Below are 26,157 nucleotides of genomic sequence, written 5' to 3'. Positions count from 1 at the left end.
TCCTGAGGAGTGAGTTCTTAACTGCCAAGTTCCTCAATCTTGCCAAGAATTTAGGGACTAATTAGCCCCTTGAAGGTTAGGGAAAAGTTCTTTCTTCCTACTTGGGCATTGATTTAAGACAATATGGAAGAGTCAAATCTACAAAGAAAGTAGATTTGAGGAGTGAGGGGAAGTAAGGAGGTGGTTCATATTACAATAAGCATTTGTCAAAACTTCTTTTAAAAGGAGGCAGCTTTTTCTTCTGTATATGCCTATTTGTCCATAGATCACTAATTTTTTTTGAGATATAATTCACGTACCATAAAGTTCACCATTTTTAGTATACTCACAGAGTTGTACAACCATGACCACTACCTTTTCCAGAATATTTTTATCACTCCAAAAAGAAACCTCTTACCCACTAGTAATCACTTCCCATTTATCCCTCTCCCCCAGTCATGGTAAACACTGATCTACTTTCTGTCTCTTTAGTTTTCCTATTCTGGACATTTCATACAAAAGGAATCATACAATATGTGTTCTTTTCTGTCTAGCTTCTTTCACTTAGTATAATGTTTTCTACTTTCAACCATGTTGTAGCACATATCAGAATTTCATTTCTTTTTATGGCCAAATAATATTCCATTGTATGGATATACCACATTTTGTTTGGATCACTATCTTTTGAGAAATTGAAATCCCCAGTGTTAGAAATCACTATCCATTCAAGAGCAATCAGAAAGATAAAGCATCATGATAAAATGAAAGCCAGTGGAAATATAGGATACATATTTACAGGCAGCCTTGCAGGAATAAAACTGTATAACTTTAGAGAACTTGTAATACAATTCTCTTAAGTTTTCTAAAGAGAACAAAATGGTGCTTCTGACTTCACTCACTCCCCAGAACCCTGTCCTCCCGACTCCTTTCCAGGCTCTCCAGGAGTTTGCAGTTCCCCAAGTCACCAGCCACTTATGGGCTATGATTTCAAGGGGCCATGTAGAGCCACTGTCCCAAAATATCAGCCTGAAGCTTTTCACTTTATTATAGCTTTACAACCTGATTCCTAAAGATTTTGTTATTACAGGGTCCCTCATTACAACTCACCAAGTGTTTCCGGGGAAAAATAAACTTGAACTCATATCCTGAGGACCTGAGCCAAAGAAGCCTGCCCAAAGCTGGAAATATTTTTGAATTTATTAAAAAAAAAAAAAAACTTTCCTTCTTATCTCCTTGGTAAACCGTTAAAGCTGTTGGAATACCTATCATGATGAAAAAATTGAACTGAATTAAATCATCCATTTCATTTCATTTCAAGGTTGATATGAGTTAACATTTACAAAGCACTTAAAGAGTACCTAGAACTAGTACTGCATGTGTTTGTTGAATAAAAATAGATTAAAACATATAAAACAGAATTTTCAGTTAGATGAGATTTCAACAATACACCAAAAGGACCCACAGTAACAACAAAAACACATTTTTCTCTACTCTCACATTGTTTTCTCTTCTCTGTGCTCTGAAGGCAAGAAAAAACATTATTGTCCAACATAGGAAAAAAATCAAATTTTGCTAATTTTGCTTGCTCTTACTTGTGGCAAAAAATGTACATAAATTCAAAACTTTTTTTTCCAAAAAATATGTAAGCAAATTTGATGCTCCAAGAAGATGTGTTCATTTATCCTGAAGCTCTGGGTACCCTTCAGTATCCCATGTTTTACAGACCTCAAGGGTACACATGCTCCAGTTTGACAACCCAAGGCTTAATCTTTCATTACCTAACACTTTAGAGAACGAGTAATTTCTTTTTCTTGTTTTCTTATTTATGTTAAGCTGTCTACATTCCTTTTATTTACTTTTTCAGCTTTATTGAGATATAATTGACATATGGCCTTGTATAAAGTGTACAACGCATTGATTTGATACAATTATATATTGCAAAATGGTTACCACCATAGTGTTAGCTAACACCTCCATCACATTACATAATTACCATTTATTTTCTGTGATGAGAACATTTAAGATTTATTCTCTTAGCAACTTTCAAGTATATAATACAGTATTGTTAACTATAATCACCATGCTGTTCATTAGATCCCCAGAACTTATTCATCTTATAACAGGGAGTTTGTACCCTTTGACCAACATCTCCCCATTTGTATTCATGAATAGCTGTTTTGTTTTGTTTTGTTTTTTCATGAATAGCTATTTAATTGTTTTTTATATAAATTTATTTATTTTATTTACTTTATTTTTGGCTGCATTGGGTCTTCGTTGCTACACGCGGGCTTTTCTCTGGTTGCGGTGAGCAGGGGCTACTCTTCGTTGTGGTGTGCAAGCTTCTCATTGTGGTGGCTTCTCGGGAGCACAGGCTCTAGGCACACGGGCTTCAGTAGTTGTTAGACATGGGCTCAGTAGTTGTGGCTCGCGGGCTCTAGAGCGCAGGCTCAATAGTTGTGGTGTACGGGCTTAGTTGTTCCGTGGCATGTGGTATCTTCCTGGACCAGGGCTCGAACCCGTGTCTCCTGCACTGGCAGGCGGATTCTTAACCACTGCACCACCAGGGATGCCCCATGAATAGCTATTTAATTGTTGATCTTTGTTGGAGGACTGGAGGCTGGGGTCTCCCGTGCCACCATTTTGGTGGCATTATTGATTCAGATCTTAGTAGGGATTGGCAGAATTTTCCTGGGGAAATGAGGAAGTGAACCAAATGAGAACATAGGAGCAGTGAAAAGGGATCTAAACTTTTGCAATAATTTAAAATTTCACCAGCTTCTGCACCGCCCATCACAATGTGGAGGATCTGGTGAAGACACGTACACAACCATATTTCTTACTCACATGAAGCACACCTTTTATCAATGAAATGAAAATAAAGTGCCAAACCAGGTCAGAACCACTAGTCAGATACATGTTCCCTAATTACACAATGAGGAAAAGTGAAAGTGCTAAGAGTCGATTAGGCAATTAGCATAGAGCAGAGGAAGACTTTATTGCTGAATTAGGTACTCTGTGGTTCAGGTGGATCTTTAAATCTCTGGTACTATATTTGGATAAAGTTATACTCTGGATGTCAAGTTATATCAGCTCAACCTATACTCAGATGACACTGCAATGTAAACATATTTTTGTGAAATGAAATGGGTGAATACAATGTGTATGAGTGTTTGTAAAGAATAAAGGGCTGGGGAATTCCCTGGCGGTCTAGTGGTTAGGACTCTGCTCTTCCACTGCAGGGGGCATGGGTGTTGGGGAACTAAGATCCTGCTGCGCGGTGTGGCGGAAAAAAAAGAAACAGTAAAAAAAAATTTTGGGGGCTTCCCTGGTGGCGCAGTAGTTGAGAATCTGCCTGCTAATGCAGGGGACACGGGTTCGAGCCCTGGTCTGGGAAGATCCCACATGCCGCGGAGCAACTAGGCCCGTGAGCCACTACTGAGCCTGCGCGTCTGGAGCCTGTGCTCCGCAACAAGAGAGGCCATGATAGTGAGAGGCCCGTGCACCACGATGAAGAGTGGCCCCCGCTTGCCGCAACTAGAGAAAGCCCTCGCACAGAAACGAAAACCCAACATAGCAATCAATCAATCAATCAATCAATCTTTAAAAAAAAAATTTTTTTAAGGGCTGCATATTGTTAAAAATAATAATAATAATGAGGATATTAGTTAACTATCTCCCTTTTTTTCTTTCAGCTGTGGGCTACACATCATGACCCACAGATGGTCCGCCCAACTCTGGAGAGGACGCTCAAGGACCTCCAGCTAGATTATGTGGATCTTTACATCATTGAAATACCTATGGCTTTTAAGGTAAGTTCATAGGCCTAAAGGTAAGGCCTCTGCTCTTTGGCAACCATGGGCCAACATCTATGCACAGGAAGCTCATTCATTACTTAGCACCATAGAATATTATGATGTTTTGTTACCATAAATCAGATAGTACTGACCTAACCCAACAAATGCCAAGAAAGATTATGTGTAGCCAACTCAGGCCTGGATCCCAAGTTTCTAGATTCATAATCCAATGCACTGTCTGTTATATCATGTCTTTGCAGCTATAAACGCTCTCCATCAAACCAACAAGTAGTCTCTTACCTGTAGTCCACATTGCAGTTGTCCAGCATCCAGACACACCCTTCTTCCCATTCACACAGTCACGAAAACATCCCTGCACAACATAATGTAAAATAATAAATACAGCTGAAAACCTACTCACACTCCACCCTCTCCAAAGGAAAATAACCCAAAGAGTAGTCAGATTTTTGAAGCCAGTTCCAAGATCAGGACTTCTAGGTGATATCTATTCCTCTAATTCAAATGCACTCCTTCCTTGAACTTTCTCAGTATATGGACTCAGTTTAACCACCACCAACCCACCCAGTATACACTGCTGAAGAGCAGCAGCTGCTTTAAGATTTCACTGAGGGAAGGAGAGATTGAAAAACAAAACTGACCACTTGTCCGTGAGGTAAACCAGATCCTGCTGGACACGAAAGACAAGGACTCTCTGCCATCGCAGTGGCCAGAATTTCTTTACACAGCCAACCTGGCTGCCCCGTTCTGTTCTCTGGAAGCACCTCCCTTATTAACTCTCCTCTGTGGTCACATCCAAGATGTGACCTTAGCAATTACATATCCCAAAAACCTCATTTCACAGAAGAGAAAAGCAATGAACTACTTAGGATTAAAGTCCATCAGAATTAGGACCAGATCCTGGGTCCCCTGATGCCAATCTCATACGTGTTCCCTTATACTACACTACCCTCTGCCTTATCCTCACAAGCCTAATAATCCCAATGTCCTGTGGACTACAGTGATTTTTTTATGTCAGGCTCTTGGGATTTTGACCTTAGCGCTTCTCCTCACTCAGCTAACTTCGATTCTTATTCAAATGGCAGAGTTCTAAGCTGAGTCTTACAGATTTGGAAAGAACCGGTATTTAAAAGTGAGAAAATGAAATTTACTTCTCTGTGGCTGACTAATGACTTGTAAAATCTTTTTGGAGAAGGTAAATAAAGAAATTCTATTTCTATTCTTAAATAGGATCAAGGCTCAAGGACACAGAGAAGGTAAACTTTTAACAGTGAGAAATTACACAGTAGAGTGACATTACCTCCCAACTGAACCTGTACTTCCTGTAATTGAGAAATCAGTCTTTGAAGCCAAAATATCACTTGCTTTTTGAATCTCATGATTCTTTTTAAAGAAAAACCTTTCTCGCTAAAATAGTTTACCACTCTGTTATTTTTTAAATGTAAAGTTAATAAGCAGACACAATTGCAGAACAACAAAATACAAAGTACAAAAAATCACGATAAGACATTTTAAAAAGACAAAGTTATTGCTAAACAGGAATGAGGGTCATTAGCATGGATTTTTAGAGGGTTGAGTTATTCTTCTAATAATGCCTTACAGTCAGGAGCAGGAAAGGAGTAAAAAGACAATGAGCTTATCCAAATGAAGGGATTAGTAAAGTAAGCACAGTGGAACATCATAGAAATATCTAACATGGGTTCAGACTTGAAGAGGACTTAATTAAAATTTGGGAGAGTAAAAACTATTAATAGTAACAGAGTTCATAATGGAGATACAAAGCCATTTCAGGTCAGAAGTAAAATTAGGAAATGCAAAAAGCAAGAAATATGGAGGGAGTCTGGAGTGGAAATAAGCCTCATAAGTGTTGAGAAGGTCAAAGGGCTTAGAAATCAGAGATAACCAGGGTAGTTAATATGAATGATTACATGGCTTTGAGGAGAAAGGAGTCCTTTTCCTGCTCTCAGTGAAATAGAAGAAAATTGAGGTGAAATTATCTTTGCTAAAGAGGGCATGGAGAAATTGTTATCACCAGGTGAAAGTTTCATTCAGGTGAGATGGCAGAGCGAAAAATAAGGGGAAAATTTTAAGAATATAATGGATTTTATCCAATTGCTTGATTTTCAACAACAAAAAATTCCTATTATCAAGGTCTACAAAGACTTCTTTGCCACCAACCAAATCCAGTAGACACTTTGTCCTCATATTTTATTTGATCTCTTTCAGCACAGTTGGCTACTGCCTCCTTCTTTAAACATTTTCATCTCATGGCTTCTATGATATCATCCTCTGGTGATTCTTTGACAGCTTCTTCTCTGCTAAACTCCAAATGTTTTGCCCAGTGCTTTATCCTCAATATTCTTGTCTTACTGAGCCATACTCTCTCTATAGGTGATTTCATCCAGTTGCAATGGATTGAATACCATTTTATATGCTGAGGGCTCCCAAATTTTATCTGTACCCATGACCTCTCTCTGAGCCACTCTCTGAGACTTCTCTATTCTCTTCAAATAGCCACTTGACTGTCTAACAGTCATTTCAAACTCAAACTATGCAAAACAAAACTCTCAATTCCTTGTCCAACCTCAGGAGATGATTACCACCATCCACTCAAGGAATCTAGAAATCATCTTTTATTTCTATCCCATTTCCAAGCCCCTAAGAGATGGGTCCCATTTTTAAATATAGCAAAAAAGGAGAAATCTGAAAGACAATTTGCACACCATAGTCAATCTTCATTGGGAAAGTATCATCCAAAAGTTAGAGGAGGAGGTTTGACACTTACATAGTGTATGAGGTAGAAAAAAAGATGCTGAACTCCTAGAAGGCCCAAAAAAGGGAAAGAAAAGAACCACGGGGCGATTAGCCAGACCTGAGAAGTAATGTGCTATGCATTTCCCTTATACTTAAGGAACATTGCATTCATCAACTATACTTAGCTGAAGAATTTCCTCCTCTCAGCCTTAGTGATGACCTTTGGTTTCTTATAAGAGTAAGAAATTTGCTGTCCTCAACTTTGGCCAGGATAGACTATCCAAACACTGAGTCTAAAAGTCCTAATTCTCAACTTTTACTTTTCTTTAATGAGAAATTTTATCATTAAGAGAGAACTTCGTGGCTTAAGAACAACAATAATCTGTCAATAAATAAAGAATAATGAATGCTGGGGTGAGAGAATGAGACTGATGTGTCATATATGTTGGACAAATGAATTTCTGGACAGTTCCACAGGGGGAGGGGAAAAAAAATATATATATAGATATATATATCTTGAATTGGTTTCCCAGGGCCCGGGTATATTGGAATACTGACAACTTAAATTCCATCATTTCCCCAGATATAAATAAAGTTAACTACACTTTTTCTTTTTCTTTTTCTTTTTTGACAGCCTGGAGATGAATTCTATCCTAAAGATGAAAATGGCAAATGGTTATATCACAAGTCAAATCTGTGTGCCACTTGGGAGGTAAGTTCAAGTGGGCCTCTTATGTTAAAAGACTACATTTTTAAATTGTGATCTGATTATTCCTATTCGATTTACAGAGAGTTGCAACCTTTACTCCCAATGAAAAGTAGTAGTCAGGTATTTCTAACCACAAGCAAAGATGTATAAAATCTCCACTTCTGGGTGCTGCAAAATGTTTGATTTTGCTTTGATGGAAGAGAAGAATGCCAAAGATAAGGAAGAGAGAAGTGTGGGAGGAAAAAGAAAGTAAAGGAAATAAGTTCTACTGTAACAGTAAATAAAAATATATAAATGAGATAAACTCACAAATCTTTTGTTTCTCAAATTGAATTTTGAAAAATCAGTAATATGATGTCTAAAAGAAACAAATGTAAAATAATATATGAAAAACTGAAAAATAATTCTGGTTCCATTTCTGAGCAGGCTGCTGGCTCTTTCCCCAAGATTATAAGAGTGAGAAACTAGGGGAAAATAATGAGAAAACCCTTATGGATTTAGGTGGGAGGCAGGTACAGATATTTTGAACTGGTTTGTTTATGAGGTAGTACGGAAGCTTTTACCTAGAGTGAGAGGCAACTCAGCAACCAGTAAGATAATATAGGAAAGGAACTATCAGAGTTATTTTTGCTCTTATTTCTCTCTCGCTATAGCCTTGGGACACACTCCACACATGTAGACACTTAGGACTCGTGTTCAGATGTCTTCAGGAATCAAGTCAGAGCAGCACTGAAATCTTGCACTTGTGAGAAGCTGATAAAAACATAAGTCTCTGCGTGACCTCTGGCAGTTGTTTCCTGCCTCTCCCAATTCAAACTCCAAAGGCTGGAAATGACACTCTAATGATCATCTCATTCTAATAGACTTCCCCCTGTTTAGGTTACAGCTGAGGATCTGAACTGTGGCTTGTTTTGAGGGGTGAGGAGGCACTGAGTGTGTTTTCTGCTGTCTGGGGCTCTCCACCCGAAAGACCATACACTCACTCCTGACCTCATTGGAGCTAACTAGGATTGGAGTCTGGCATTCTCCTCTAAGGGACTGCCTCACAGTGTAGCTAATATCCTCAGGAGAAAATGAGCTCAGAGCCCAAAATAACAAGGCATTTATTTCACAAGGAAACAACATATCTCAATTACATATCGCAACAAAAACAGAACAGAGGACCAAGAACTTTTTAATTAGCCAATTAATATATTCAAGGAGATAAAAAAAAGATATCAGCAATATGAAATAAGGACAAGAAAACATTTTTTTAAAACAAGCAAAAATAATAATTAGGAAAAATAAAAACACAGTGCAATAGATGGGATAAAAATAGAATGGATACAGAAAAGGAAAAGATGATCAGCTTAAAAGATCAGAATGAGGAAATCTCCCAATTGAAGAAGGAAAGGACAAGAAAAAATTTTAAATGTGAAATATGAAAAGCTAAGAGATGTAAATCATAAAATTAGAATTTCCAGTATCCACACAATAGAAGTCTTAGAAAAAAAGAAAAAAGAAAAAAGAAAAGGAAGTAATAATTGAAGAAAAAACCCAGAGATATTGAAAAGGCATGAATTACCAAAGAGGAAAGAGAAAGAAACCCATACCTGGATGCTTTATAGTGAAATTTCAGGATGTCAAACATAAAGAGAAAATGTTAAAACTTCCAGAGTATAGCAAACAAGCCAGTAAAGGAGACAAAATGAAATAATAAAAAATAATCAGTCTAAGAGAAGGCAGGAAAATAAGAAAAAAGGGGAAATGAATAGATGGGAAAAACAGAAAATAAATAGCAAGATGGGGGATTTAAATTCAGTGGTGTCAATAATTACAGTGTATGTAAAGAGCCTAAACAACCCAGTTAAAATGCAGAGGTTGTCAGAATGGATAAAAAGCAAAACCCCACTATATATTATATACAAGAAACTCATTTTAAATAATAAGACATGCAACTAAGCCCATGCGCCACAACTACTGAGCCTGCGCTCTAGAGCACACATGCCACAACTACTGAGCCTGCATGCTGCAACTACTGAAGCCCGCATACCTAGAGCCTGTGCTCAGCAACAAGAGAAAGCCACTGCAATGAGAAACCTGCACACTGCAATGAAGAGTAGCCCCTGCTCGCCACAACTAAAGAAAGCCTACACACAGCAACAAAGACCCAACGCAGCCAAAAATTAAAAAAATAATAAATAAATAATAAGACACAAATAGGTTGAAAGTAAAAGGTTAAAAAAAAAAAGTAAAAGGCTAGAATAAGATGTACTAGGCTGACAGTAATCAAAAGAGAGCTGGACTAGCTATTTTAATGTCAACAAAAATTTCAGAGCAAAGAGTGTTACCAGGGATAAGGAATTTTGTTTTATAATAATAAAGGGTTCAATCCTAAACATCTATGCACCTAATAACAGAACTCCAAAATACATGAAGCAAAACTAAGAGAACTGAAAAGAGAAAAAGAATAATCCACAATTCTAGTCAGAGATTTCAAAACCTCTCTCTCGATAATTGAGATAATAAGTAGACAGAAAGTCTATAGAATATAGGAGACTTAAACATTATCAAACAACTTGACCTAATTGACATTTATAGAATACTTTTCCAAAATATAACAGAATGCTATTTTTCAAGTGCACATGGAATATTTCACAAAATAGTTCATTTTCTGCGACATAAAATGGATCTCAATACATTTAAAAATATTCTTCATGCAAAGTAGGCTGTCTGATGACATTGGAATTAAATTTGAGTCAATAACAAAAATATATCTGAAAAATCATCATATATTTGGAAACTAAGAAGATACATGTAAATAACCCATAAGATAAAGAAAAAATAACAAAATCTGAATCTATATGTACTCTATATGCTAGCAACACACAATTGGAAATGGAATTTTTTAAAAACAATGTTAAATATTTAGAGATAAATTTAACAAAATCTATGCAAGACTTATATAGTTAAAACTACAATATTTTACTGAGAGGATTTTTTTTAATTTAAATAAATGGAGAGCTGTATCATGTTCTTTGATGGAAAGATTGAATACAGATAAGTTGTTAATTCTCCCCTGATTCATGGATAGATTCAGTGCAATCCCAATGACTATCCCAAAGGAAATTGAAAAGCTGATTCTAAAATGTATAGGGAAGTGCAAAAACCATAATGATAAAGATTTAATTTACTAAGAAGATATATCAATCTTAAACACATATGTACCAAATAAAATAACTTCAAAATATATAAAGCAAAAATTGATAGAATACAGAAAGACACTGGTAAATCCACTGTTACAGTGGGAGATTTCTGATATATTTCTCTAAATTATTGAAAAGCCAGGAAAAGCTAGACCTAATCTTCTATATAATGCGTGTGTATGTGAGAGAGAGAAACAAGAAGGATCTGTATCCAAAAATAGGAGAATATACATTTTCCACACATACCAGACACATAAAAATTTTCAGGTACTATACCATAAAGAAAACCTCAACAAATTTTAAGAAATAAGATCATTATTATCATGCTGGTATACATTATGAAAATACAAGGGGAAGATATGATATACAACATTTCCCCCAAATCATTCAATTACAGAATTCCTGCCTGTCTCCTCCACTTTTCTTTAGTTCACAGAATGCCTATTAATATACCCAGGGACTTTACTTTTTAAAGAATTCACAGTCACCCTTATAAATGTTTACTCTTGCTTGTGTTGAGGTTTCTTTCTTGACCTATTGGCTTTTACCCTATAGGCTTTAGAAGCTTGCAAAGACGCTGGCTTGGTGAAATCCCTCGGTGTATCCAATTTTAACCGTAGGCAGCTGGAGCTCATTCTGAACAAACCAGGACTTAAGCATAAGCCAGTCAGCAACCAGGTACAGCTTGACAAGGGGAGGGAGGTGAGGGGGAGTGTGGGGATTGGGGAATGTGGGAGAATCCATTACTTAACAGAAAGAATCCTGGACTAGGAGTCAGGAAGTCTTGTGGTCACTTTACGTATATCTCATCATTAGACCGTGGGCAAGTCAATTTATGTCTCTTAAGAAAAAAGATTTGAAAGTTCAAATCCAAAAAGTAACCCAAACTTTTTCTGAAGAAAAATAATAATGTAGGGGGACAAAACCTACCAGATATTGACACACAGAGTATTTAAAATAATGTAAGATTAGCACAAGAACCAACATACAAATAAATAGAAAATAAGAAATACCTTAGAAACAGTCTCAAATAAAAACTTAATGTAAAATAAAATAGCACAAACTAATGACAAAGGAATTGATTTTTCAGTAAATAGTGTGGGGAAAATTGATAGTTATATAGTAGCAAATATAGATCTTTGCCTCATGTTATACTCCAAAGTGTCCCTTTGATCAGGAGTTAAAGAAGAAACAAGAAATTATTTGTGAATACTACAAAAGAATTTTAGTTTTCTGGAACTATGGATAGAAAGGGAAGCCATGGGGAAATTATAAAGAAAACCAATACATGTAATAGTATAAAAATGTTAAACCCTAAAAATATTAGAAACAAAGAGCAAACAAAATTAGATGATTATATTTAAAAATATAATAGAAAAAGGGGATCATGTCCTTACGAATTAAAAGCCTAATAAAAATCAATGAGAAAAATACTAAGGCTCAAAAGAAATGAACAGAAATTCACAGAAGACAGATTGCAAGACTGGTAAACATATGAAAAATATTTAGCTGCTCTAGTAATTATGGAAATTTAAATTTAAGTGTAATTTTGTATTGTGTATCAAATTAGCAAAGTTTCTGTTTTATTTTTTAATATAGTGTTCCATGTAAGCAAGTGATGGAGTGCTGGCAAATGCAAATTGGTTCCTTCCTGAAAAGCAATTTTGCAATAAGTAGCAAGAGCCTTAAAAAGTGTTTAGTTTTCGATTTCTAGGAATCCATCCTTGTGAAAAAAAAATCAGAACACCCATATGTGTGTTTGTCACAGCACTTTACGTGTGTGTTGCAGCACCGTTTATCATGGCAAAAAAAAAAAAAAAAAAAAAAACACCAAAAAGGAAACAAATATGAAAAATTCAGGGAATGTTTACATAAACTTTAAAACATTTATAATATGTGAAATCTTAACAAAAAATGTTCTTGAATCACTCTTGAGGAAAAGAGAAATGGCCACGATATTAAGTGGAAAGACCAGTATACAAAACGTAATACAGTATGAAGGTGATTATATTATTTAAAAAGTGCAAATATTGGAAAGAAATATATCAAAATGCTAACCATGGCTATCTCTGGCTGTGAATTTTACAAGTAAATTCTGTTTTCTTCTTTATGCTTTTCTGTATTTCAAGTCTTCTGCAGTGAGCATATATTACTCTTATAATCACAACAAAATACTATTGTTAAATGGGGATATGACATCCTCTTCCCCCTGCTTCATAAAACATTAAGAAGCTAAAACACTAAAACACTAAAAAATGAAAAAAGAAGCTAAAACACATAAAACACTAAAAAATGCTCTTGGAACTGGTAAATATTCACAAACTTGGATTATGGTGGACTTGTTTGTTGAATTCATTGTTATTAGAAACTCAAAAGGATTCATAACAGAAAAAATGAATTACCTACATCATGACAGTAGCTCACAGCTAAATAGAAGTGTTGCCATATTTAGAAGTACCACTTCCGAACTGATACCTCAGCTAGTACTATATCATATGCTCTCAGGAACAGAGAGCAACTACCTTTGCCTTCCTCATTGATCTCAATCCATCCCTTTATTCTTAATCAATCCCCTACCCAGCATATCCTTCACATCTCCTTCCTGCACCCCTAAGAACAATATTTTGTTCTAAAAATGTTGAAGTGACAAGCAGCTTTCTTCTTACAAATGCACAGAGACAGATGGTGATTTTCGACCTGAGAATGAAAAATAGTGAAAATTTGACAGTGTGTTTCCTCATGCCAAGGAGGAAATACCCTGATCTGTTGGCACAAGAATGTCGATCAGCTTCACAAATATACCCTGAAAGAGAAGCAAGGCTTGTTGGAAGATCATAGCCTGAACCTATTCATGTGTCCTGTGGTGTCTGAAAGCAGAATATGTCAAAACTCTAGAGCTGGCACAGATCAAAGTGCAGGTCTCCCAGCCACCAGCCATGACCCTATGCCCTGGTAGGACCATCTCTACTCCAGAGATACAAAATGAGCAACTTTCAACCCAGGAATACGGTGAGCATATTTCGGGCATTAGACAGAGTGGACACATTTCATGTGCAAGGGATACATACCTGAAGGCCTTGCCTGATTCAAAATTCACGTATTTCTAAACTAATTTTCCCATTAGACTAAATCTAACGTAAAATTTGCAAATTTTTGTATTTTTCATTGACTTCATGAACAAATTGACATAGAATATAACCTCACTCTATACTCATTCTCAGAGCCTGAGCAATCCAAGATTCCTTAGTACTCCCTATGATGTCCATCTGAAGCAATGTCCCTCCAGGCTCCGCCCCTGGCTTAGACTGTCTGAAAGCCTTCCTAGCGTCATACAGTGCTCTCCCAGCCCAGTTCAAAGGGGACTGTGGACCTATCTCAAGCCATTTAATCTCATACAAAGTTCCAACACCTAACTCTAGGAACGAAGGAAAGAAGGGAGGTAAGGAGGGATGGAGGGAAGGAAAGAAGAAGGGAAGGAGTAAGGAAACTTTCCACATTCTTCAGTTTTTCCTGATCCTATTCACCATGCCTAACTCACAGGTGTTCTGACACAGAAATTAGTAAATACTTGTTGAGTGACTTCATTAATGAAATGAAAATTCAATGCAGTTTTTCATGGAAAGACAGAAGAGGTTGGGTTAATTAATGAAAGGACTTTTGCTATTTTCCTTCATGGATTCTGCCCAGCTTCTTAACTTCACCCTGTGAGATTTTGATATCTAAAACTACAGCATTACCAAAGGGCGTTGTAAAACCCCAGACACACCAAGACGCTGACAACTTACATCAGTTTTACATAGCAAACAAGGAAAAGTAAATACTGCAGCTCCACTGGCTCATTCACAAAGGGCTCTAAGCAGTCCCTAGCAAAGAAGGAAGGCAAGTGTGCTTAGATACCCTTCTCCTTAGAAATAAGGATGACATCAAGGCCCTGCAACATCAGGAACCATCACCACCCTCTACCTTAAACTGAGCATCCGGTCCCAGCCAGAAATGACCAGCTGTACCCCATATGAAGCCCAGCCTACAACAGTCTGCAGCATCAAGAGTGATGTTTCCTAAGATTCTGGGTTTGTCCTCTCTGTATAACTCTTGTTTTCACTCATTCAACAAATGGTCATCAAGCACCTGCCTTATGCCAGGCACTGTGCTAGGTTCTAGGCATGCAAAAGTGACCAAAGACAGATATAGTCCTTGCTCTCGTGGATCAGACATTAATGAAGTCAGGAAAGTTATATGTAATTGGAAACTGAGACAGATGCTCTGAAGAAAAGGAATGTGACTCTCTGAGGTCATACGCACTTGGGTCACGTTAGCCTACCCACTCCCACCCCCACCCTCACCTCCATCCCGAGAATTTCCTTCACTGAGTGGTCCTTTAGCGATATGCCCTCAAGTTTTTTATCAAAAAACTATCTATGCAAAGATCTTTGTTATATTACATATTATATTATATATTTGAGTTTATATTACATTAACTCAAATTTTTTGTTGAGTACGGGTTTCTAGTATGTTGCCCAATGCAACTTTCTGTAAACTCCTGAATTTGTTCACAGAATGGATATTCACATACCTGTTTGTTTTATTTTTTAATTGTATTAGCCTTATTATGTATACATTTTGTATTATATATATATATATACACACACACACACAAATACACACACATATATATGTATATAGGTAAATACACATACTGTATACACATGTGCATATACATATTTAGGCCAGAGACCATAACAGCACTCCAACTGATTAGAAAGGAGTCCCTGTGGGGAAAATTAAATGTGTTTGGAGCAAGCAGGCAGGCATGAAAGTAAGGAATTCACACTTAGTCTTTAAGCAATGACGTGACATGATAAAAAATAAAATGTGTTTGAAAAGATTAGTGTACCAATAAGATGGAAAATGAGAAAGAGACCAAAGGGGGAGAGTGATGCTAGGAGTGGGAGAGGGTAAGGGAAAGAAATACAGTCCACCCTCCATATCCATGGATGCAGAACCCGCAAATACAGAGGGCCCACTGTACTACACCATTTCACAAAATGGACTTGAGCATCTGCGGATTTTGGTGTTCGCTGGGGGGGGGTGGTGTGTGTCCTGGAACCAATCCTACGCAAATACCTAGGGACTACTGTACTATGGACACTGTGTGTCACTTTTTAGAATTAAGAAATGTTCCCAAGTGTGGGAGAAAACAAAAGTGTCTTAGGGAAAAGGAGGGATCAAGATTATGAGGGGGCAGGGGAAAAAGAAGAAATGGGAGAAACTGACAAGGGGGAAAAAAAAGTTTATCGAATTAGAAAAAGGAAAGAAGAGCTACCTCTAAGAGCTCCAGTTTACCTTTCCACTTCATCAGTAGCATTTTCTTGTGCCTTCTAGAAATGTAACTTGTCAAGTATTTAATACTTTAGATAGTGAAAATAATAATTATATACTTAAAATACTTTAATTAAGACTTGGTTGATTTTAATTAAAAAGAAAACAAACATGTAGGTCAAAAACTACCATAGTGTTTAAGAAGAAACTTGGAGAAGAACTTTTGTTGACACATGTATTTTTAGTGCAGGAATCCTGTCAATAAGATACAGAAAATTAAACTAGGCCTACACTCGGTGGTGTAAAGAACTCTCCACCAAGAAGACAAAATTCATCTGTAAATTTAGTTTTATACATACTCTATCTCTTGTGAAAATATTCTTAGATGTTTGATAGTGAGGGACAGAGGGTTTCTGCAACATGTCACTTCTATTTACCAAGACTGTAATGTGAACCTTGAGACTGTGTGTTTGTTATGGAAAATTGTATTTGCTAGAATATTTACTATAAATAATTGAGTCTGTTTACTTAAAGTTTTAAACTGATAGCTGTAAAAGTTGAATTTGTCCCCCAATTATTTTAGGATTAACCCACAGTTGGTGACCTCACTAACCTTGTTTTAATTCATCTCACCCATATATGAACAATGTAAACTTCCTTGTTGGGAAAAATATTTAAGATTTGCCTTGCTATCCAGAATACTTTGCAATCGATTTTATTGAAGAACTTTTTACAAACTATATAAAATTGCATTCATCCAAAAGCCCTTAATTTTGTGCTCTGCTCTCCAATGCAACCACATAGGTTGAATGCCATCCATATTTCACCCAGCCAAAACTCTTGAAATTTTGCCAACAACATGACATTGTCATTATTGCATACAGCCCTTTGGGGACCTCTAGGAATCCATCCTGGTAAGTAATGCTGTCTGTCTCCTCAGGAAGTATATTTCCTTTGGTGTAGAGTATGAGGCTAATGTAAATTGCTTGACTGAAATGACTGTTCAGCTGTGTGATCTTAAGGAAGTAATTTCTTCAAGTCATTCTCCACATATGCAAATTAGAGCTAACAAAACCTTCCTCACTGAGGTGTTGTAATAATTGATTAGACTCTACCTGTGAAAGTGCCTACCAGTACCTTATTATTTGACAAAGAGTCTCTATGGCCATATTCTGAAATTTTTGAATTTTTAAAATTTCTGTATTCAGTGGCAACACTTCACATTCCACAGACTTAAGTAGAAATTTTTCTACTCTAAGATGATTCCAAGAGTTGTGCCTTTGTTTCTTCTACTTCAGTCTTCTTGCCTTCCCCTGTATGCCTACTTCCAACCCCATTCTCTCTATAAGATCCATCAAAGCAATATTATTTACCCTCTGGAAGAGGCAGCTCTGTGAATCTGCCTGTCTTGATCTTCCCATACTAAGAGCAAGTCTTCCGAATACTCTGCACTCAGAGAAGTTGGTTACAGGTGACCTGAAGTGTTCTGGATAGGTTACCAGGTGAATGGGGGTCAGAGGAGGAGGGTGATTGGTAAACCACTGGTTCTCATTACTCGGACTAAATATGATGCATGTTTCGATTTTTTTTTTTTAAAGGGTGAATGTGTCTTCCCCACCTTTGTTAAAGGATGCACTTCTAAACTCACTGGGGAAAAAATACAATAAGACAGCAGCTCAAGTTGTTTTGCGTTTCAACATCCAGCGAGGAGTGGTTGTCATTCCTAAAAGCTTTAACCCTGAAAGGATCAAAGAAAACTTTCAAGTAAGAGAACTGCTTCTGGAAATGGAAAAAGTAGGGTATTTTTTTTTTTTTTTTAGAGAATTTTGTGTTCAGATTAATAAGAAAGTTGCAATGCCTTCATATGTCATTTTATACCAGCTCCCCGACCCACTCCGCCCATACCTGGATTTAATTTTAGCTGAATTTGAGACAATTCCTAGTAATTCAGGGATTTCTTTGCTGCTTGTAGGCTACCTAGCTCCCTTATTTCTTCTGTTTCCTTACCTATTGACTCTGGACACTACCTACTCCCTTCCCCACCAGCACAGCAGGAATAGAAGGTATAGAATTTGAAATTCATAACAGTCAACTTTCCACCTTCTTAATGGCTCTGGAAAAAGTAGGGGACAAATTTGGAAATTATTGAAGAGGATCATTTAGACTTCATAAATGCCAACCCCCTTTGTTTCCTCTATAAGTAATCTGTAATCAGCATTATAAATTATAGGTGAGAAAAGAGGCCACTAGACAATGGAGTGATTAGTTTACTGTGCTACTTGCAAAGAATAAACTGCTAGGTAAATGCAGCCATAGAAAAGTACCATGTAAAGTTAATCAGTTACCCATCAGTTAATAATTTAAATTTCAAAAGTAAGTTGTTTTTTGTCTTACTTATAATTAAAGATAAAAATGAGATAGTATTTATCCCCTCAGATAGGAAAATAATCAGAATGTTAACAGTGTGTGGGAAAACAGGCAGTTTCATATAATACTATTAGAAACATAAATTGATGTAAGATTTGGAGAAGGATGTCATTTTTCCAGATCCATCAAAATTCAAACATACATGTCCATTGACCCAACAATCTTTTCCCATAGATGTATTTGCATATTCATGCACACATATACAGATGTTTATTACAGCATACTTTATCAGCTAAAAAAAACTGGAAACAATTTTCAATAGGATATTGTAAAACAAATTATGATATATTTGTACAATGAAATAGTATATAGGCATTTTTTATTTATTTTTCTTTTTTAACAGAACTCTACTAAGGTGTAATTGAAATGCAATGAACTGAACATAAAGTATAAAATTGGAAAAGTTTTGACATATGTACACACCCATGAAACCATCACCACAATCAAGATAATGAACATATCTAGCACCTCCAATAGTCTCTTCATGCCCTTTTATAATCTATCCCTCCCGGTCCCCAATCCCAAGCAAGCACTGATTTGCTTTCTATCCCTATAGGCTAGTTTGCATTTCCTAGAATTTCAAATAAATGAATTCACACAGTATGTGTGCTTTTATATCCATTTTTAAATAATAAAGTGAAAATATAAGTACTGACATGGGAAGACATCCATGATATTAGACAATTATCTTCAGAGCTTTTTTGCTACCACATGAAGGAATGGAATTCAAACTTACCAAAGAAAAAGAGACATAATTTATTGCCTCTCATAACTGGAAAGTCCAAGGGTAGGTCAGACTTGACTGGACACAGGTATTCAAATGATTTATAAAAGGATTGAGTTCTCCCCACCCCCTTTCTCCACATGGTGGTACACACAGATTAATATGGGTTAATCTGTTACCCACATTTAGTAAAGATGATCACAGATAAAGGCTTCTGTCTCTGTCAATCCCTGCTTGTCCCTTTATGGGTCATTGGCTACTCCCATAATAATCACTGTGTCTAATGAACAAGATACCTTGATTGGTCCCCTGGGCTACATTCCTATTCTTATGCTGAAGGAGGTGAGGTCATGTGACAAGTAGCCCTACTAGGTGCGGGAAGGTGTTAAAGAAAAAGGAAGCTTGTAAGGATTTCTTTTATAAGTGACTGGTTCATTCATGACTGTTTTTATGTTATAATAAATTTCCTTCTACAATCTCATAACTCCAATTCTTGGATAATAAATAATCAAAGGAAAGAATGCTCTGAAAAGACCACTTGGAAACAATCCTCGGGGGAATGACTAAGTAAATCGTATTACATCTATACTACGGATATAGTGGTTAAATAAATAAAGTCAGTCTATATATTTTGACAGAAAAGATCACTAAGACATATTATGTGAATGAGATAAAGTTGCAGAATAATAGAAATATGATACAATTATTGCATTTTGCTCTTGCTGTGTTGAATGTTTGGAAGGAATCTGTGGGAAGGGGAATAGGACTGGGGTGGTGGGTATCAAGAGACACTTTTGTTTTTTTCACTCCGTAAATGTCCATGTATTTCTGTAGTGTTTCATTTCTTTACAAAAAGCATATATTCATGTATTACTTTTACAATTAAAATTTATTCATGTAAATTACTAAATTAAAAGTTAAGGGATAGAAAGATAAAACAAGAGAAATTATAAACAAATCAACTGTTAAAAATATAAATAAGCTAAAATAAACTATTAAAATGTTCATAAAGGACAATTATAAAACCAAGGTACAAACTGTACAAGCTAAGAAAAAAACAAAACAATGAAAAAGTAACTAGAATTAAAAGGTAGATAAAGAGACATTAAACATGACAAGAGAAAGGATTAAGATGATGAACCAAAGCAAATTAAAAGTTAAAAAGAATACATAAGCAAATTTAGAGACTAGGGAATATTTTTGTTAAAAAAAAAAAAAGTGCATGAAGGCCATAGTCCAGAATCAAAAGTTCAGCATCTTATACCAAAATAATAAGAATTCTTCACTTTTAGATTTTTAGGAGATGTTCTGAATGCATATTGTTTCAGAACATTTGAAATTTCTTGCAAGATGTCCCCAGCAGGATTGTCTTAAAGACAAAGGGCAGAAAGAATTCCACCTCCACATGGGTGGGGTGGCCCCCCCTGCACTAGCCCAACTCCTCTAAGGCATTTGCAGAGATGTTCATCAATCTTTGAAGGGCTCCCACCGCTGGCCTCACTCCCTGATCCCAAGCTTGACCCATCTTCTACTATTATAAATGTCTGTTTTTTGTTTCTGTTATTTCAGATCTTTGACTTTTCTCTCACTGAAGAAGAAATGAAGGGCATTGAAGACTTGAATAAAAATGTCCGCTTCGTGGAAATGCTCATGTGAGTTCTGGGGGATCATTAATCAGGTTCTGCGCAGTGATGTTGGATTGTCAAGCGTCAACCAACAGGCTCTCATGAACCGGGACCGTGTCCGTGGAAGGCACAAGGGTAAAGGCCGGTGGGCAGCATATTCTGAATTAGGAACTTCCTACAAACCTACATTTTTGTTTAAAAGAATATTTCTGACATTTATGACATTCCTATTGGTTAGGTTAAGGCATCACAGGCTAAAAACATTGAGGAGAATTAAATCACTGTTTTCGTATGTTAATACAACAGCAGCACAGATATGCAAACACCATATTTATTTCTTCCTTAGAAATCAAAGTGGGGGCTTCCCTGGTGGCGCAGTGGTTGAGAGTCTGCCTGCCAGTGCAGGGGACATGGGTTCGAGCCCTGGTCTGGGAAGATCCCACATGCCGCGGAGCAACTAAGCCCGTATGCCACAACTACTGAGCCTGCGCATCTGGAGCCTGTGCTCCGCAACAAGAGAGGCCGCGATAGTGAGAGGCCCGCGCACCGCGATGAAGAGTGGCCCCCACTCGCCGCAACTAGAGAAAGCCCTCGCACAGAAACGAAGACCCAACACAGCAAAAATAAATACATAAATAAATTTATTTAAAAAAAAAAAAAGAAAAAAAAGAAATCAAAGTGGTCACAAATTAGAGCAAAGCTGTCAACAAGAACGATTCCTGGGAGAGAAGCATTAGAGCGTAGTAGAAAGAGCACCAGGTTGAGTTTTAGACAAATGTTTGCCTATAAGATTTGGAGCTTCTGGCTTCACCTATTGTCTGACTTCCCACAAGCAAAATTCCTTCGAAGTGTTGCCAAATTTAACTATCAACTGAAGTAACCCTTTATTCTCTGAATATTACAGAGCCTTAAAAATTAAAAAAAAGAATATAGTTCATGTATATATACACACGTAAATATTTGTATACATACATACCCACATTTTTTCTTCTTAATCATTCTTCATTAGTATTTCTAGTTCTTGAAATCACCTGGATAGTATTCTTCTTTTTACAACCTTCTCTTTAAGTGAGCATTTAGAAAATGCTTGTTAAGATGGTTCGTATAGTTTGGGCGCTTATCTTATTGGTCCCACTATTTTTCATGAGTCAGAATGTATGGACTATGCTAACACTGAATTTCTGAATCAATTTCTGAATTAATAAACAGCTTTCTAATGTGAATTTTCCAGGGGAAAAACTATTTGAAATCAAGAAGCACCTCCTAGCCTCAAGAACATAAAAGTAAACACAAACACAGAACTAACAGGTTAATTAACAGCTCTTGAAGATAAACTATTTCTATTGAATAAATATCATTCAATTAAAAAGAAATAGTGGGCTTCCCTGGTGGCGCAGTGGTTGAGAATCTGCCTGCTAATGCAGGGGACACGGGTTCGAGCCCTGGTCTGGGAAGATCCCACATGCCACGGAGCAGCTGGGCCCGTGAGCCACAACTACTGAGCCTGCGCGTCTGGAGCCTGTGCCCCGCAACGGGAGGGGCCGCGATAGTGAAAGGCCCGCGCACCGCGACGAAGAGCGGTCCCCGCACCGCGATGAAGAGTGGCCCCCACTTGCCTCAACTAGAGAAAGCCCTCGCATGAACCGAAGACCCAACACAACCAAAAAAAAAAAAAAAAAAAAAAAAAAAAAAAAAAAAAAAAAAAAAAAAAAAAAAAGAAATAGTAAGAGATAGCCAATCCACCAATGTGCTGTTTTTTGGGGTTTTTTTTACAGTTGGTTGGTGACATTATCTGGTTTGACAATTGACATTTTATTTATTTATTTATTTATGGCTGTGTTGGGTTCTCGTTGCTGCACGCAGGCTTTCTCTAGTTGCAGTGAGCAGAGGCTACTCTTCGTTGCGGTGCGCGGGCTTCTCATTGCAGTGGCTTCTCTTGTTGTGGAGCACGGGCTCTAGCCGCACGGGCTTCAGTAGTTGTGGCACGCGGGCTCAGAAATTGTGGCTCACAGGCTCTAGAGCACAGGCTCAGTAGTTGTGGCACACAGGCTTAGTTGCTCCATGGCATGTGAGATCTTCCCGGACCAGGGCGCCAACCCATGTCCCCTGCATTGGCAGGCGGATTCTTAACCACTGCACCACCAGGGAAGCCCAACATTTGACATTTTTAATACCTAATTCTAGCAACACTGGGAAAATAACTCATCGCATCAGGAAATAACTAGAAAAATCAACAAGGAGAAACAAAGAGTAGGCCCCATTGATCAAAAAAATGTATCATTTAGGGATGCAGGGCCAAGGTTCTGCTGCTTTTCATCCGGCTGATCCTTGATATTTGAGAGCCTTCTTTGGTTTTGTTTTATATTTTAATTTAAAGCTCATAGTACTTGCAGAGAACTAAATCTTAGGTGTGCTTCAGTACAGGCACACACACACTCCAGTCCTTTTATAGACTGTTTCACCATTTTTATTTAAGAGATAGATTCATCATTATCATCACCGTCATCATCATCATGGAAACTAACTTTGCTGGTCATCAACTTTCTAAATCTCAAACTTTCAACTCTCAAGAGGTCTAGTGATAGGGGCAAGGAAAAACTCTGAGAAGAGACTGACACTGATTCATAATAGAATTTTGAAGAGAAATGCTTATGTGGTTTATTGAAATGGGAGGCAGTTTATATCAAGAGAGCAGGAGGCGGAAGAAGTTGGGACAAAGTGTGTAAGTAGGCAGGTATTGCTCACCTCCTGTGCTTTTGTTCTAAGAAAGTGTTAATGTGGAGACAACTAGCCTTCCCCCCCACAATCCCCCCACCCCACACTTACACCCAGGGTGCTATCTGGGGCTTCAGTAAAAGGTGCTGGCTTGAGGGGAAACAGGGGAGGAGAATGGGCACGAAACAGAAATGGAATGAGTAAGAGAAAGAGGGAAAGGTCGGTGAAGTTACCAAAGGATGCTAGTAACACATACAGCCATGCAGCATTTGAAGTGAACTTTTTCCCTTTGGGGGAATTGTTTTGGCAGGTGGTGTGACCATCCTGAATACCCATTTCATGAGGAATACTGACTTCAGAGAGCTCCGCAACAGATATTTTCCCTCCTATATGTGCCAGGACTTTGGGCTGGGTGGTTCCTCCAGCTACGGAAATCAAAGGAGTTTACTATCCTCAGATGAAATGGTGATGGAGACACACTTAACTTTTGTGTAGTGTAAGTGACTTTGACTTAGCTATGTGGGGGGAAAAAAATAGGTTTAAATCTGTTGAAATAACTTGGAAATTATCAGCTAATATTTTATTAAATCAATGTCTTCTGGGTTTCAGAAAGAAAAATATTAGGCTTTAGAAAAGACTTCAAAGGCAACATATGAAGATAAATAACACATGAATTCGGATACTGCTGCCATGGGTAGTCTGAGTTCTTTAGCAGTTAACAGGGCAACAGCAAGGATGGAGAGCTGGACCATGCCAGTGTGCTGGCAGTGGTCTTGATGGTTTGGACCATCGACTGTAATACAGACACAGCCAAGGTAAGATCCACACATGCATTATTAACAGGGAAGTGATTTGCTTCACCTTGAGTAGAGAGAGAGGGCTAAGTATAGAAAAGTCTTACTATAGAGCTAATTAAACACCTCAGTGGTCAACAAAGCCATACTGATTTGGTTGTTGTTTGTTTCCATCCAATGTGTGTTGGTGTAGCTTTTATCCAGCTTGAGAGATGGATAATTGCTTGTTCTCTCTTGCATGCTTTAAAGGGCCTGAGCTTCAGTAAGCTAGTGATCCATGCTAACACTGCCTGCCACTCTTGCCCCCATTCTTTATACGACCACCATTATGCAAAGTGGCTTGAGACAACCTGCATACCCTGTATTGTAAAATAGTCCACAGACCATTATTTCAAAAGAAGACATATAAAAAGGAAGCTTTAGGAAACATATGGAAAGAAGAGGTTTTATAGAATCATCAGACTTAAGACTTTGAAAGTTATTGGGATAACTGAATTTTGAGAAAGTAGCAAGTTCAAAAGAACGCTGATAATTTTACTATATGGAAATTTTTTTTAAGTGAATAAAAAGATTATTAGAATTCCATAGTAGAGGTGTACCTATTTTCAATCCAGCCAGAGCAATATATTTTACTCATTCATATTAAGTCACTCTCACAGGGCAAGAGAGCGCTTCAAAACTTCAAAACATCAAAACAAACTTATGTTTGTCCAAGATCAATTGCTTATAATCTTCCATGATCTGAAAACATACATTTCTGAGAAATTATCATTAAAAAAAATTGATCTCTACTTATTGTTTCCAATAATTCTAATATGAATACTTACAATGCTATTTTCTGGAAAATATCTCATTCACAAGAAATAATAAAAATGATGATTTATTCTACCACATGAATCTCCATTTTGTTGCTTGGGGTGGGGGGAATCATCTGAATTCATTTAAATTAGAGACCTTTGGTTGAATTCCTACTGTACATTTAGCACTGGGAAGATAGGGAAGATAGGAAGAAAAGGGAGTACCATAATGAAAGAACAGAAACTCAAGTCCTGACCTCTACTGTCAAAACTCTTCAAAATATTTCAGGGGGCTGGTGTGGAAGAAGGACCACACCTATCAAACCATTTTTTAAAGACAGGCATTGGAAAAGAGTCCCACTATTTGTCAGGGGAAATGTATACACGTATTTCTAAAGATTGGAAGAGGGGAATTCTCTCTTAGTCTTAACAGAGATGGAGGAAAAAGAGTTGGAGACAGAAAACAGAAGGTCAGGAAAGAGTGATGGTCTGCATGAGTTTCTGCATGTCACTTCTCCCTTCACTCTCATTCCTCTCAAGCTTCCCATCTATTTTGGGATAAACTGTATGCCCCCAAAATTCATATGTTGAAGTCCTAGCCCGTAGTACCACAGAACGTGACTTTATTTGGAAATAGGGTCATTGCATATGCGATTAGGTAAGATGAAGTCATACTGGAGTATGGCAGACACTAATCCAGTATGATTGGTATCCTTATAAAAAGGGGAAACTTGGACACAGGCAACACACAGGGAGAGCACCATGTGCAGATAGAGGCAGAGATCAGGGTGATGCTTTTACAAAGATGTCCAGCAAACCACCAGAAGCTAGGTGAGAGGCATGGACCAGATTCTCCCTCATAGCCCTCAGAAGGAACCAACCCTGCCAACACCTTTATCTCGGACTTCTGGTCTCTAGAACTGTGAGACAACAAATTTCTGTTATGTAAGTGGCCAGTTTGTGGCACTTTGTTCAAGCAGCCCTAGCAAGCAAATATACCATCTCTCAGTCAAGATTTCCAGTCTCTCAAGCTGACACCAGCAGTAAAAATGGCCTTACTTAGTCAATGCTTTACTGAGCTCAGGTTTTGATGACCAGTATTTTTGACCTTCTTGGGGACTTTTGCAACCCCAAAGATGTTTGTTAACCCAAATCAATCTCTTTCCTAATCAGAGGCCTCTAATGGAATATGGAGTAAGATACATCAATAGTTACATAACCTGCCTGGAAAAGGAGAGGAGGCCAACAGCGTGCCCACTGAGCCATAAAAACACATGGACCAGAACAGCAAGAACTTTCTGCCCCAGCCCGCAGAAT

At 37.5% G+C, this 26,157-nt stretch overlaps 1 protein-coding gene across 3 annotated transcripts in view; it reads left to right on the top strand.

Annotated features, from left to right (window-relative positions):
• The window catches only part of AKR1D1 (aldo-keto reductase family 1 member D1), a 33,443-nt gene extending 8,512 nt beyond the window's left edge, over positions 1-24,931 (top strand). For 2 of the 3 annotated variants that reach the window (XM_036862739.1, XM_036862737.1), the window contains 7 exons: positions 3,672-3,788; positions 7,180-7,257; positions 10,995-11,117; positions 16,563-16,672; positions 17,357-17,522; positions 20,479-20,561; positions 23,560-24,931. In XM_036862739.1, coding sequence (XP_036718634.1) covers positions 3,672-3,788; positions 7,180-7,257; positions 10,995-11,117; positions 16,563-16,672; positions 17,357-17,522; positions 20,479-20,561; positions 23,560-23,602 — 720 coding nt within the window. In that variant the 3' untranslated portion in view covers positions 23,603-24,931. The remainder of the gene's footprint in view (positions 1-3,671; positions 3,789-7,179; positions 7,258-10,994; positions 11,118-16,562; positions 16,673-17,356; positions 17,523-20,478; positions 20,562-23,559) is intronic. The other variant, XM_036862738.1, reaches the window with a different exon arrangement.
• The last annotated feature ends 1,226 nt before the right edge of the window (positions 24,932-26,157 follow it).

The sequence above is a fragment of the Balaenoptera musculus genome, chromosome 9 (genome assembly GCF_009873245.2).
Source record: "Balaenoptera musculus isolate JJ_BM4_2016_0621 chromosome 9, mBalMus1.pri.v3, whole genome shotgun sequence".
NCBI classification, from domain to species: Eukaryota; Metazoa; Chordata; class Mammalia; order Artiodactyla; family Balaenopteridae; genus Balaenoptera; species Balaenoptera musculus.
Note: the sequence above shows the minus strand (reverse complement) of the source record. Positions and strands in the feature narration are given on the sequence as shown.